General features: G+C 43.5%; 1 protein-coding gene across 2 annotated transcripts; it reads right to left on the bottom strand.

Moving 5' to 3' along the window:
* Positions 1 to 196: 196 nt before the first annotated feature.
* LAS1L (LAS1 like ribosome biogenesis factor) lies at positions 197 to 11,655 on the bottom strand. Of its 2 annotated transcripts, none has more exons than XM_059482695.1 (13): positions 11,443 to 11,655; positions 10,696 to 10,821; positions 10,440 to 10,509; positions 9,232 to 9,313; positions 8,010 to 8,201; positions 7,376 to 7,422; positions 6,903 to 7,012; positions 6,493 to 6,578; positions 5,402 to 5,617; positions 4,047 to 4,182; positions 3,089 to 3,468; positions 2,018 to 2,159; positions 197 to 573 (listed from the first exon to the last, which is right to left on the bottom strand). In XM_059482695.1, the coding sequence occupies exons 1-13, from the start codon at positions 11,637 to 11,639 to the stop codon at positions 483 to 485; spliced, it is 1,875 nt and encodes a 624-aa protein (XP_059338678.1). In that variant the 5' UTR covers positions 11,640 to 11,655; the 3' UTR covers positions 197 to 482. The 2 variants fall into 2 exon arrangements, with proteins under 2 accessions (XP_059338678.1, XP_059338680.1); XM_059482697.1 differs by having other exon boundaries at positions 11,520 to 11,612.
* Positions 11,656 to 12,811: the final 1,156 nt, after the last annotated feature.

Genomic DNA, 12,811 nt, shown 5'->3' with positions numbered 1-12,811 from the left:
GCTAGGATTGATCCCTGAAGCTTCATGTGAAATCCTAGACAGGTGAAAACTGTAGCACAATCTTATCCTGGCACAATCACTCCTCCAGGACAGTATCAGCATCAATGAAATAAGAATGGATCAATCAACAGTCTCACTATTGGGCCAGAGGACACTTTCCAGAGTGAAAACTGAGAAACAGCAGCCAGGAGCAAGGTTTGCCTCCAGTCAGTTGTATTTATTTATGAAAAAGGTAAGGAACATGGAGGGATTCCAAAATACTCTTAACTCTATTTGGCAAACTTTAACTGGTTAAGCAAGACAATGGTCACTGTACATGCAACTAAAAGCACAAGACCTTTATAAAACATTGATTTTACATGGTAAAAATCAATAAATCACAGCAACAACTTCTCCTGGAGTGACTGTTTTCCCACCATCATTACTAGGTCTTCCATGCCACTTGTGCAATACTAAAAGTCACAGAGCTCTCTGCTGCTGTCTCAGAAAAGTTGAAGGCCACTTTTTATTTTATGGAAGTCATTCTGGGTCCATAACAATCCTCCTGTCATGGGAATATTCAATTCTGCAGAGCTGTGAGGAGGAGAATAAAGCACATTAGCAATGGGCTGGTTTCTACACAGAAGAAAATGTAAGCAGTCAAGAAAATCTTCCTTCTGCCTCGGGGAAGCCAGACCACCTTTCTAACACCACATGTCCTTTGGCAAGTGGAGGAGCTGCTACGCAAGGGAAATAAGAGTAATGAACAAGCTGCCATTGTAGCACTCCTGATGAAACCTGGACTGTTTCCAGGCACAGCTACAGGAATAAATTAGGTTCTGCTCCTTTCTATTTGTGGTAGCAACAGGTTTTCCTCATGTTTCTTTCTAAGATTTTTTTTTTCCTTGGCATCCTGCCAGGCTGTAATTGAGTGGAACAAACTGTCTGCCCCTTTCCCCACACAAAGAGGTGCAGAAACAAACACATGTTACTTTTGGCCTGGTACTTGCCTTCTCATTTTCTACATGAGTATTTTCTAGTAATATCAGTTGCATGACACATTGTTCAAAAAACAGCCTGAAATTTACAAATTTGGCTTGTAGCTTTTTAGAACTAATATACTATCAGTCCTTACCATTACTAAATCATATTTCAAAATGCAATCTAGGGCACCTTCCCCCAAAGGAACAGGATGTTAGTGATAAGAGAAGGTCAACAATTTGATGCCAGGGATCTGAACATAACTCTGAATATGTGAAAATATGAATATGTGCAAGATTTCTTCAGTGAAATACCCCAGGCTGCATGATTCTCAGTCCTTCACATTGCTACCAGATTGGGCCCACCAAGCACAGAAAGGAATCAGTGATTAGAAGGTTGTCAACCAAGTGTTAAGGAAAATAACTACAATTCATTTACATTCTGAAGCATCCCTTGGATTAAAATAACAGGAGATGGGTTAATATGTATGCGGTGAAACTGATTTGACAGCTTACAGCATTCAAGTTCCTCTGACTTCAAAGTGTGAAATAATGACCCTATTAAAACATCTCCAATGAGCTTCATTTAGTAACAAAGGTGATCTGACTAAAGCTTTATAGAATGCCCCTGTTAATTCCAGAACAATCTGTGTTTCTTTACTGAAATCAGATCTGCTGCTCTGAATTACTAATTACAGCTCTAAAAGGTCACTGGGCACTGCCAACATATTGAAGATCAAAGCCCCAGCTAATAGAAACTTCAATTTTCAAGCCTGCTGGGGCTGTGCTGATACCTGCTAAACAGCAGTATTTCATAATGCTTTCAATGGTTTCTTTAAAAAAGAGCAGCAGGAGTGAAGATAGCAATATCAGAAGATGGTGTGCTCAAAGGATATCAGCAGGGTTAGGTTTAGAGACAATAGTAGATATTTGGGGCAAACTATTTAAATAGAAGTAAAAAGGAAATCTCAGCCCTAATTTTTCACATGGCAAAAGGCACAGAGAGAGAAATGCATTTCATGGTTCAGAGGCAAAGTCCCACCCACACCATTACTCACTTTGTACTGAGAGGCTTCCACTCCTCCCTCACTGGTTGATCAAGCAGGGACATCATAGAATAATTATCCAACATGAGACCATCAGGGTCATCTGTCTGACCTGGGAGTTTCCCAAGAGGAAAGTCCTTCCATCGTACTTCATCTAGATAAAAACAGTACAAAACAAGAGGTCTGAGTTTCCCAAAGAGATTTTTGAAACACAAGATCACTCTCTCCCAGTCCACAAATACTGCCCCCTGCAACTCAGCCATTCAGCAAATGATCTGCCCAATGTCACAGAAGCAGAAGACAATTTTCCTTCTGTTCTCAAAACATCCAGTTCTAACAAGCTGTCCACATCAGCATATTTAAAATGTCTCTTTTTTTTTTTCTTTTTTTACTTGAGAAAATTTCCCACTGAATGAAGTACAACAGTTCAGTTTTCTAGTGGCTGCTTTTTTTCCTTTAAATGTCATTTTGACTCCAACTCCTCTCCACCAACTTCCTCCTCCTGTGTCTGAGTCCCTCCATGACTCAGAAATTCTTAGCTACAGAGACCTCCAACCCCAATGAGAAAGTACAGCTACTGTAACAAAGCTAACAAAACACTGGACATGATGTTTATTCCTTCCAAAACCCTGTCTTGCTCCTTTGTTTGCCACTATGTCACAACAACCATTTTCCCAGAGCATGGAACTTAGGTTCACAGACAAATTGTGTTTTCAAATCCCCCCAAGTCTGACCCACAGAAGTCCAAGAATCCATATTTTCTTCACCATTCTCAGCTGGCATATAGGCTGACCCATCAGCTGGATACACTGAAATTTGAAACAGTTTGGAAAAGCTTCATAAAAAAATAAATAAGACAGTAATAGCATGCTCCTGGAAAATACACTCACAGTGTTTTATGAGCTTAAGTGAAATGACTCCTGAATATAAACAAAACACTGGAAAACCCACATTTTCCAGTAATTTGGCATTTAGATGACTCTGAAGCACAGTTTAATTGTGGCAGCCCCAGAGGGCTGGGATGTGTTTGCACTTCAATTAACATTTGTCAGTGATGAAGATGGTCTGAGAGTCACTTTTTACCTGCAGTGATCTGCCAGGCAGACCCTTGCAGTGCTGCCCTTTTCTCAGCAATGGCCACCATGGTACCAGAATCAGCAAGTCCTTCCAGAGCATTTGCTTCAGTCACCATCTCTTCTTCCTCCTCTTCCACTTCCTCCACACCATTGTCTCTCTCTGGCACATCTTCTTGTTTCTCTACAGTCTGCCCTTGATTTTTAACCTGATTTTCTTGCCTGGCTCTCCACTGTAAGCTCTCAATAGTATAAATTGGCTGTTCACTGCCATCTGAAGAGAGGCCTGGACTGGACAGAGGGGCCCCTCCTTCTGTGTAAATGGAAGCAAGGTAGAGCAGGTTCTTCCGAGAGGAACGTGGCAAGCGAGGTCTCATGATGGTGAGGATCCTAGAGAGGAAAAAGGGCAATGGAAAAGTCTTAAAAGGGTTGGTAAATCTTCATCTGGAGGCTTTTTTTGCTTTTAATTGTTTGTTTTCTCTAGAACAGCTGCCTCACATAACTCATCTAACAGGCAAAATATCATTATTCCCTGGTCAGTGGATGCTGGAACACTCAATCTTAGTGATTAAAATTAAGGACTTGGAATACTCCTAACTGAATTACTGCTTTACTGTTTTCTTGTATACAAGTTAGGAGCTGTGGTAAATTCCTATCACCCAGATAAGGTGACATCTCTACCAAGTCACTTTGCTTCTGAACAGGCTGCTTCTTTAAATACCTCCCCAGGTAACTTCTGCTTTCATTTGGAAGGTGCAATCCTTTAAAATTATTTTCCTTCTCTGTGTGTGCAATCAATGGGGAGGTGAATAGCAGCAAGCATGGCTTTATATGCACCTGTTACAATTTCTACAAGAGGCAAAGAAAAGCAAGGGAATGCAGCTATAGCTCAGCATATCAGTAGGGACCCAAAGGTGTCACAGAGCACTGTTTGCTGTCCCTTTTCTAGGTCACAGCATCACACTTACAGCTGAAGAAGATGTGGGGTGGCCCAGCAGGGAGCTTGCAAGCAACAGTCAGTCAGTCTTATCCACTGCAAAGGAACTTTATGGAGGAACAGCTCCTTCACAGACACCTGCTTGTTGCATTGTTGTTTTTTCTTCCCTTGAAAGAAGATAATGAAAACAACAGGGTGTTCAAAACTCATCAAAAATATACCCTTCATCCCTCTGCATTTTTACTGGAACCCATCCTCAAATAAGCTGTCATTTTAACCCAAGTGCACATCCAGATGTGCCAACCAAATACAACATCAAGGTTGTTATAAAGGACTTGACAACACCTGGACAGCTCAGGTAGCTCCACCAGACCTGAGCACAAAGCAGTGCAGACATTCCCAAGCTGGCCCTGTGCATGTCACAACAGACAGGAAAGTCACAAAATGTTTTTGAACAATATTATCCCAAATAAATGCAGGGTACTGCATCTGGGACCCAGAATCATTCCAGATAGCTCTGCAAACAGTAGATTTAGCAGCTGGGAAGCAGCAGCATTCAGGGATCTTGGTACATCACAGATATGCTCAGCACTGACTGAAAGCACCAAATATAACCTATGACTGCCTGAGATACTGCCAAAATCTTTGTGCAGACCAGAGCAAAATCTCTGAGCCAGATCAGGAGAGGATAGAAAAGGCACCAAAATTAAGGGGTGCAAACCTCTGCAAGGATACACAATGTCACAGTATAAAAACCCTGTTAGCAGAAACCTGTGACACTGAATAATTAAGGCCCTTCAGTGCCCATCTCTGAAATGAAACATAAGGTCTGCCAATTTTAACAGTTCTAAAGAGTCAGGAACTGAAAACAAAATATTACTTATTACATGTGTGTAAGTTCAGAAGGCATAAAAATCCCATGATAGGATCAATAAAGGACAGCAACACTATTTAATATCTTATAAAGGCAGGCTTCTGTTAAGGGAGAAAAGAACTGGGAACAGGGATCTCATAACACACCACAAATAACAGTAGCAGATAGCAAATAAGGATGTTATTTCCTACAAGTATTGATATCTGGAGAAATTAGCACTTAATGGCTTGGTCCTTCCTGTGAGAGATTTGCTTTTCTTATACTGAGGAGGCTGCAGCAAACTTATCAATAACAATTTCAAATTTTTGCTAAGAAATACATGATATGCACAAGCTGCAGGTGAAAAGTCTAAGAAATGCAACAATAAAAGCTTTACGTTCACATGACAAAATGCACTAATTATGCTACTGCACTTTATGTATAAAGGTCCCACCACTTTACTAGGATAGTTTTACACAGTACAGAAGAAACTCTTATGCTTTTTTAAACACAGAAATTGCAGACACACTCACCAGCATTTACTTTGGCAATGCCAGTCAGCAACTCAGAAATCCAGTTGATCAAGAACTGAGGCCGGAGTTCTGAAGAGTCAGAACATTCCTTCAGCTCTATAAACATTTTCTCTATTAGGATCTGTGTAAAACTTCGTGAAAGGAGGCTTGACAGCAAAGGCTGCCAAAAGCAGTAAAATGCTGGGGGGATTTTGAATTGCCATACCTCTTTATTTGCTGCAATGAGAAGAAAAAAACCAAATCAGCCAAGACAGAAATTGGTGCTTTGTAATGTATTTATGAAATACAGGTGTGACACTTGCTCCAGACTAAAGAGGTTTGTTCTCAGATCACAGATTCCAGGATATTTCCTAAAGTCCTCACTGAAACTATTATTTTTCTTATGCTAGGGAAGTAAAATAAGTAGCAATTTGATAATTAGCACAAAGAAATTATTAACACAGAAAGATCTGTTTTGTCAATCCCTTTCCAATTTCAGCTTATTTCAAACATAATTAAAAGCTACTCTATCTAAAAAATATACTACAAAGAGAAAGTTCATTGAGCAAAGCAACAAAAAAATGAAAAAGCTTTTAAATTTCTCTACTGTTATATAGTGATGGAAATTTGAGAAACTTTCCAAGAAAGTTCTTTGGCTGTGAAGTTATTTATTTTCATTCTCTAGGTGCCTAGTTCTCCTGCAAACAACAAATGCAACTCCACACATATGGGCAGCAGCTTGGAAATAAATGCAGCTGGTGAATGAGGCTCAAAAAACCTCATCCATTTTGATTTGCTTCAAATCTTCAGTGTAGAAGAGAAACACTCCTGAAATCAGCAACTATTGCAGAAAAGGGTAGATGCAAGCTTTAAAAGATGTTTTGATATTCAGTGCTGAAGAGCTATCCTTTCATCCCAAGAGGTTTATGCAAAAGCAGTAACTAAGCATGGCCCTAAGAGGGTCTGGAGAACAGGGCAAAAGATGTTGAAGGACCCAGACATACAAAAATATGCAGCCAATTAGAGATTCCAATAAAATGAGAAAAAAAGAACAGACTTTGTCATAACACTAGCTATGCATTTTCTACTTGGGTGATGCATAAAGCACTCACCTTCATACTTGATATTCAGCATCTTCAGACAATCCATCTTTGGGATGAGAAAGCCATCACTGAGGAGAGCTTCAGCCACTGCTGCCCTAGAGCAGAGAGTTTATAAACTTATTACTGCCACTTATTCCTTCCTGTATCAAAACACCACTTGCCCCAGTTCTGAAACAAGTCTGACTGCCCAACACCTGGAACTGTGAGGAGGGAATGGAGAATATTTTGTTTGAGAGACCTGGTAATGCTGTTTTTCTATGGCATATATATTTATATTTGTATATATATATATATAAGATGCTGAAGAAATTGACTAACTGCTTTCTCCATGATCAGCTACATGACACTATGAAATTTCATAGGTCTACAGCCCAGTTCAGCACCATATCTTCCATCTCAGTTCTTTATCAGAGACATACCTGTTTTCCTGCATCAGGTCTTTGATCTGAGCCAAAATCCAGTCCAATTCTGAAGAGGAATCAGACCACAATTCTCGAGACTTTGAAAGAGATGGCATAGCCTGCATAACCTGAGTGAAGGAAAAAAATCAAGCATGAACAGAAAATACACTCACATCACAAAGACATTATTGCTATGACAAGAAGATGCACATGCCACCTGTACTTCATCACCAGCACCTGAAAAAGTTCACAAATGTTCCCCTGTCTTGGAATCTCCAATAAGCACAGATCATCTTTATAAACCTGAACAAAGTGTCCACAACAGGAACTGTCAGAGCTCAAATTACTTGTTCTCTGTAGTGAAGTTTTCCTTTGACAAGCCATGTATGACAACACCAGCAGACCAGCCTGAGCAAAGAACTAAGACAACAAGGAAAACATGTTGCCCAAGAAAGAATTAACCAAAGTGCTCATCATCAGAGTGCACTTACCCGGAATTGCTCATTCTTGTAAGAGAGCAGAACATCTCTGACTTTTTCTAGAAATAAACATAAATATATCATTTAAGCAGAAGATCAACTATGTGAGGGAATTTTGTATCTAAGGAAGCTGCTTAGTTTTGCTAAATTTACACTCAAGGAAGGCATCAGTCAAATGAAGCCAGCAATTCTGTTGAGGCAACACACTGAAGGCTCCCAAAACTCCCAGACTTCTCCAGCAACATGAATTTTCTCAAGTGGGGTTGAACTACAATTTCCATATTTTATCACTAACAGTAGCCAAAGACAGATAAGTTGGATAAACCCAGACAGCTGAAAACCAAATTCCTAGATCAGTGCAGGAAGAAATTGTTGCCATATGCAGTTTATGTTGTGATGCACATTTGTATTCTGTAGACTTGCATTTTGCATCAATTGCAGCAGCACTACAGCTATTCACAAAGTGCTAAAAATTTGGAGAAATACTACCAAACCAGTCAGTCAACACCAGGAATCCACCAAGACCCAAAGAGGAATCCCAAAATCTGAGCTGAAGGTCTCTCTTTGTGCTAGAAGATGACACATTTAATCTGCTTTCTTTAGCATATCCAGTCCTTGTGTCTGCTGTTGCTCTAGGAACACCTACCATGGAATTCCTTGTGTTTCTGACAGGCCTCACGCTGTGGGGTTTGAATCTCCCATGCATCACCATCCAAATCTGCATTTGCCTCCACCTCTTCCTGCTCTTCTTCCTCATCCTCATCTTCCTCACACAAGTTATTGCCCAGCTGACGGTTCCAATACATCTTTCGTAGCCACTCCAGCACAACATCACAACCTAACAGAGAACAGAAAACATCTGCTCAGGGAGGATTTCTTTGTTATGGCAAAAAATAATAAGTGGCATATTGCTAACTTGAATTATGAAAATAAATGCTATTAATCATTTGATGAAAATACAAAATACTCCATTAATGAAAATGTGAACAAGTTAAAAAAACCCAAACAAATAAAATCCCCAAAACCAACCCAAAACCTCCAGAAATAAACCAGGAAGAAAAAAAACCCAATCCAGTATCAGACATGGTAACTACCCATCATATTTTTTGGGGGGGGGAAAAGTTGACTGGACACTGCTATGGCACTGCACCTTGCTCAAGCTAGGTCAAATTTAAGCAGCAACTAGGTCCCTGCAGTAGCATTCAGATGAGAGAATGAGTCAATACTTTAGTATCACCATGGTCAACACAGCATCTACAACAATAACAGAATTATTTTTGTGCAGGGACTACACTATGCATACATGAAATAGAATGGAAAGGAAATGCCTTTACTTTCATCAGCATTTTCCCAATTCAATCTAAGGACCATGCTGAAGATTATTTAACTGGATTCTCAAGCCTTAACCCAAAATTTCCAGAGTCTCTTCAAATGCTATGAGCTGGTCATTCACTCAGGCTTGGAGTATCCACATTTCTCCCTAAATGGGACTTTTTAAGAGTTTTAGACATCACTAAACCATCAGAAAAAGCTTTTACCTATTTCCCCAAGATGAACTTCCTGTGCTGTAAAAAAGCAAAAGCACCAAACTGTTGCAACCAGCTGCTGTTGTTTCGAGTAATTTTTTCAGGGACAGGACAAACTCGGAACATTTGCCCTGTGAGGAACCACAGGACACGGCTCAGCTATCCTGACAGGGCAGTGGCAAATCCTCCCAGAGTCTGATATCACAACTCTTCCACCCCAAAACGGAGGCAGGGGTGCTCCCCTCGGGGCCTGCAGCTCTGGCACTGCCACCCCAGGCAATGTCCTCAGGGCACCCCTGCCAGTGGCAGCTGCTGGTGGCACTCACTCACTCACTCACTCACCCTTGCGGCACAGGGCCAGGCGCGGCAGCTTCCCGTGCGTCAGCTCGTGACGGAGATCCACGACCCACACGGGGATGTCCACCTGCAACAACAGCCAGCAGCTGACCCTCTGCTCCCCTGCACCAGCCCTGCACGGCTGCTCAGAGCCTCCACCAGGTGGGAACAGCACCTTCCTGGCCATTCCTGTGCTGCAGTTCCCCTGCTTCCCACTTCAGGAGTGAGCCAAGATGCCCCAGCTCTCTGATGCCACTCCTCCTGTGGCCTAGGATCCATACAAACTTGCATTTTACGGTTTAAATCCTTCAGTATTACATGCAACAAGAGATTTCTTTTTAGACAGAGGTGCTACATGTAATCTAATGTAACTGTCTCATCCATTTAAATACAGTTTAATTGCTTCTATCCAGTTATTCTGGATAACTATGTATCAAAGACACAAATAATACCACATATAATACCGAAATTTACACAGTAATTTACATGCAGTTTTTTGCAGCTTTCCTGAGGACAACTACCTTTAACTATGCAGGACCTTTGCTTTTAAGCTTGATCAGTTTTAAAAAGTGAGAAGCAGAACTTTTCTCAAAAACCCAGGAAAAAAAATAAAAATCAATTCATCATTCTCACACAGGGGCCCAAACATATACAGAAGAGTCTCAAATACTGTCTGTCAAAACTTGTTCAGTCCCAGGTACGATGCTCAGTGCACCTGGCAGTTAAAGGACTCAAGTTGGTGCTGCTACTACAATTACAGCTTGAACCTTTCCTCCTCCACACGAGTGGAAAAGCTCACCTGAAGAAAAAGAAATGAAAATACCTGCAAATGTGATGGATTTTACGTATAGCCTCGCTTGTCAAAGACTAGGATTTATAAACCACAGATTTATCTCTTTTTCCTATCTCAGTCGCCAAGAAAGCAAAACGTGTGACAGTACATCAAGTGGGACTACACACATGTAAATCAAGACTTTTGATCACATGTGATTCCTAAACCTTTAATGATCATCAGCCTTTGTGACTCTTATTGAGACTTCAAAGAACAAATTTTATATCCAGTTGCAATAAACCTGTTTAAAACTTTGCAGCTGGAATAAACAAGCATCTATATCTATTATTTTGGTTACAAAAGGATGACCACCCCACAATTTCATTCACTCAGTGTTGTTAATAACCTCTAAATTATCAAGCAACTCCTATTCAATAGTTACCTCTCTTGCTAATTGTCTCAGAGGAATGCTGACCGTCTTCTGTTTCCTTTCTGTGATCAAGTTGACAAATCTACATGGAGGTTACAGAAAAAAATAAATTACTATCAAGAGCTGCAGAGAAACTTGGAACTCCTGAGACAAACTCCCCATGTACTACACAATCCTGTGGCCCCAGAGATGCAAAGTGAATTCAGTGGAATAATGACATCTGTCCAGGTGTTTCTCTCAAAAGCAAAAGGGTCTTGAGAACCCTCACCTTACAAGGGCCAGCCCATAAGACAGGATGAGCTCGTGTGACTTCAATCTGCCAGATGAATCAAGGACCTTGCAGCGAATCAGTTCTGCCGTGGAGTCAACTGCAAGAGGCATTTTTGGACCGTATCTGGAGGCAAAGGAAAACCAGGTGAGCAGATTCACACAAATACACTCACCCTGTAAAAAGAGCAGCTTCCCCACTACATTTTATGCTCTGTGGTACATTACAGCCTAAGAAATGGTATGCTGAGACAGCATCAAAGGCTCTTTCCAGAAGGGTTCTATTGGAACAGAGTGGTTACACGGTTGCTCCTAAGCACATGTTAAGTGAATATTTACTGATATGCCAGGCACACAGACAAGATGCTTTACCTAGGCGGATGCAGCAGAGGCAATGGATATGCACAATGCCAGGGAAATCAGCCCGTGAAGTTGCGGGCATGCAGGGCTTGTGCCTCCCCTGCTCCCACAGGGACACCGTGCTCCTGGCATAAGCTGCGTGCCCGGAGCCTCCCGCAATGCAGGAGCCCTACAAGACGGGGCCGCCAGCCGTGCTGCACCGCCGGCCTGCCCACAAGCCCCGGCCGCGGAGCTGCTCCGACGGGGAGCTGCGCTCGGCTCCTCGGCCGGGCCCACGACCGCAAGGGCCGGGCACAGCCAGGGCCGAGGGCACGGAGCGGCCGCTCCAGGGACACAGGGCCGGCCCCGAGCCCCGCATCGCTGCCCGCCCGCGGCGCGCGGCCCGTACCGGCTCTTCCACGCCGAGACGCGGTCCAGCGCGTCCTGCTGCAGCCGGCTGTCCCCACAGTACAGCCCCACCATCACCTGGTCCCACTCCGCACGGCCCCTCCACGCCACCACCGTCCGCAGCGGCTTCAGCCGCTTGCGGGCCGGGGACGAGCTGGGCTGGCCGCGGCGCCCGGCCGGGCCCGCGCGGGCCGCCATGCCGCCAGCGCCGCTCCTCGCTCCGCCTCTCCGGCCCGGCCCGGCCCTGCCCGCGCCGCTTCCGCTTCCCGCGCCCGCCGCCCGCCCTGGGTGCGGCCGCCTGAGGCGAGCCCGGCCCCGCGGGTGCTGCAGGGGTGCGGCGGGGCTGGCCCTGCATCCTCTGCGGCCCCCAGGGCTCGGGGCCGGGGCGTTCTCCCCTTGTGCGTGCGGGGAGCTGAGGGGCGGCGAGGTGTTCTGAATCAGAGCGAGGGAAGCCTTGCGAGAAAGCACAGGAGCATCCCCAACAGCCACATCGTGTGCCCCACAATGTTGTCCAAACGCTTCTTGAGCTTTGTCAGCCTCGGCGCTGTGACCGCTTCCCTGGGGATTCTGTTTCAGAGCCCAACCACCTTCTGGGTGAAAAGTCTTTTCTTAATAGCCAGCCTGACTGGCTATTAAGAAACGTTGCCTGACTCAGGTTCATGCCATTTCCTCGAGTCACTAATCACGAGAGTGAAGAGATTGGTACCTGCCCCTCCGCTTCCCCTCGTGAAGATGTTGAAGAACACAATCAGGTCTGACCTCAGTCTCCTCCAGGCTGAACAAACCAAGTGACCTCAGCCCCTCCTAAGGCTTCCCTTCCAGACCTCTCCCCTTCCTCCTGTCCCTCCTTTGGGTGCCCAAAACAGCACAGAGTGCTCGAGGTGGGGCAAGCACACTTCTTGGTCAAGAGCTTTTTTCTGATATCCTAAACCTCCCCTAAGACAATGTCAGGCTGTTCCCTTGGGTCCTGTCCCTGGTCACCAAAGGGAAGAGATCAATCCTGCTCCTCCTTTTCTCCTCATGAGGAAGTTGTAAATTGATGAGGTTTCCCCTCAGTTCCCTCCAGGCTGAACAGACAAAGTGACCTCAGCCCTGCTCATCCAGGTTCCCCTCAAAGCCCTTCACTAGTTCTTTGTTTTCATGTAACAAAAATACCTACATCGGGTTTTTTGTTCAAAAAGAAGTACATAATCTGCACTGCTCAATACCATTTTAATGTACTTTACTTTCTTGGGGCATAGATATAAATTAGGAATATTCCCCTTTTGACTGGATAGTCTTGTTATGTATGTTTAATTCCAAAATAACTGAAGTTTTTGAATTATAAAAAAACCGGACATCCCATTGTTTATATAGCAGTATGATGTGCA

The sequence above is a fragment of the Ammospiza nelsoni genome, chromosome 15 (genome assembly GCF_027579445.1).
Source record: "Ammospiza nelsoni isolate bAmmNel1 chromosome 15, bAmmNel1.pri, whole genome shotgun sequence".
Taxonomy (NCBI): Eukaryota; Metazoa; Chordata; class Aves; order Passeriformes; family Passerellidae; genus Ammospiza; species Ammospiza nelsoni.
The sequence above is the reverse complement of the archived record's forward strand: the minus strand, read 5'-3'. Positions and strand labels throughout refer to the sequence as shown.

What these genes read in the sequence shown, in the direction of transcription:
- LAS1L (XM_059482695.1), bottom strand. Translation starts at nt 11,639, where the DNA reads ATGGCGGCCCGCGCGGGCCCGGCCGGGCGCCGCGGCCAGCCCAGCTCG. An exon ending in GACCTGATGCAGGAAAACAG is followed by an intron (nt 6,579 to 6,902) that starts GTATGTCTCTGA and finishes TCTCTGCTCTAG; the next exon opens with GGCAGCAGTGGCTGAAGCTC. An exon ending in TGCCTGGCAGATCACTGCAG is followed by an intron (nt 2,160 to 3,088) that starts GTAAAAAGTGAC and finishes GTTTTTATCTAG; the next exon opens with ATGAAGTACGATGGAAGGAC.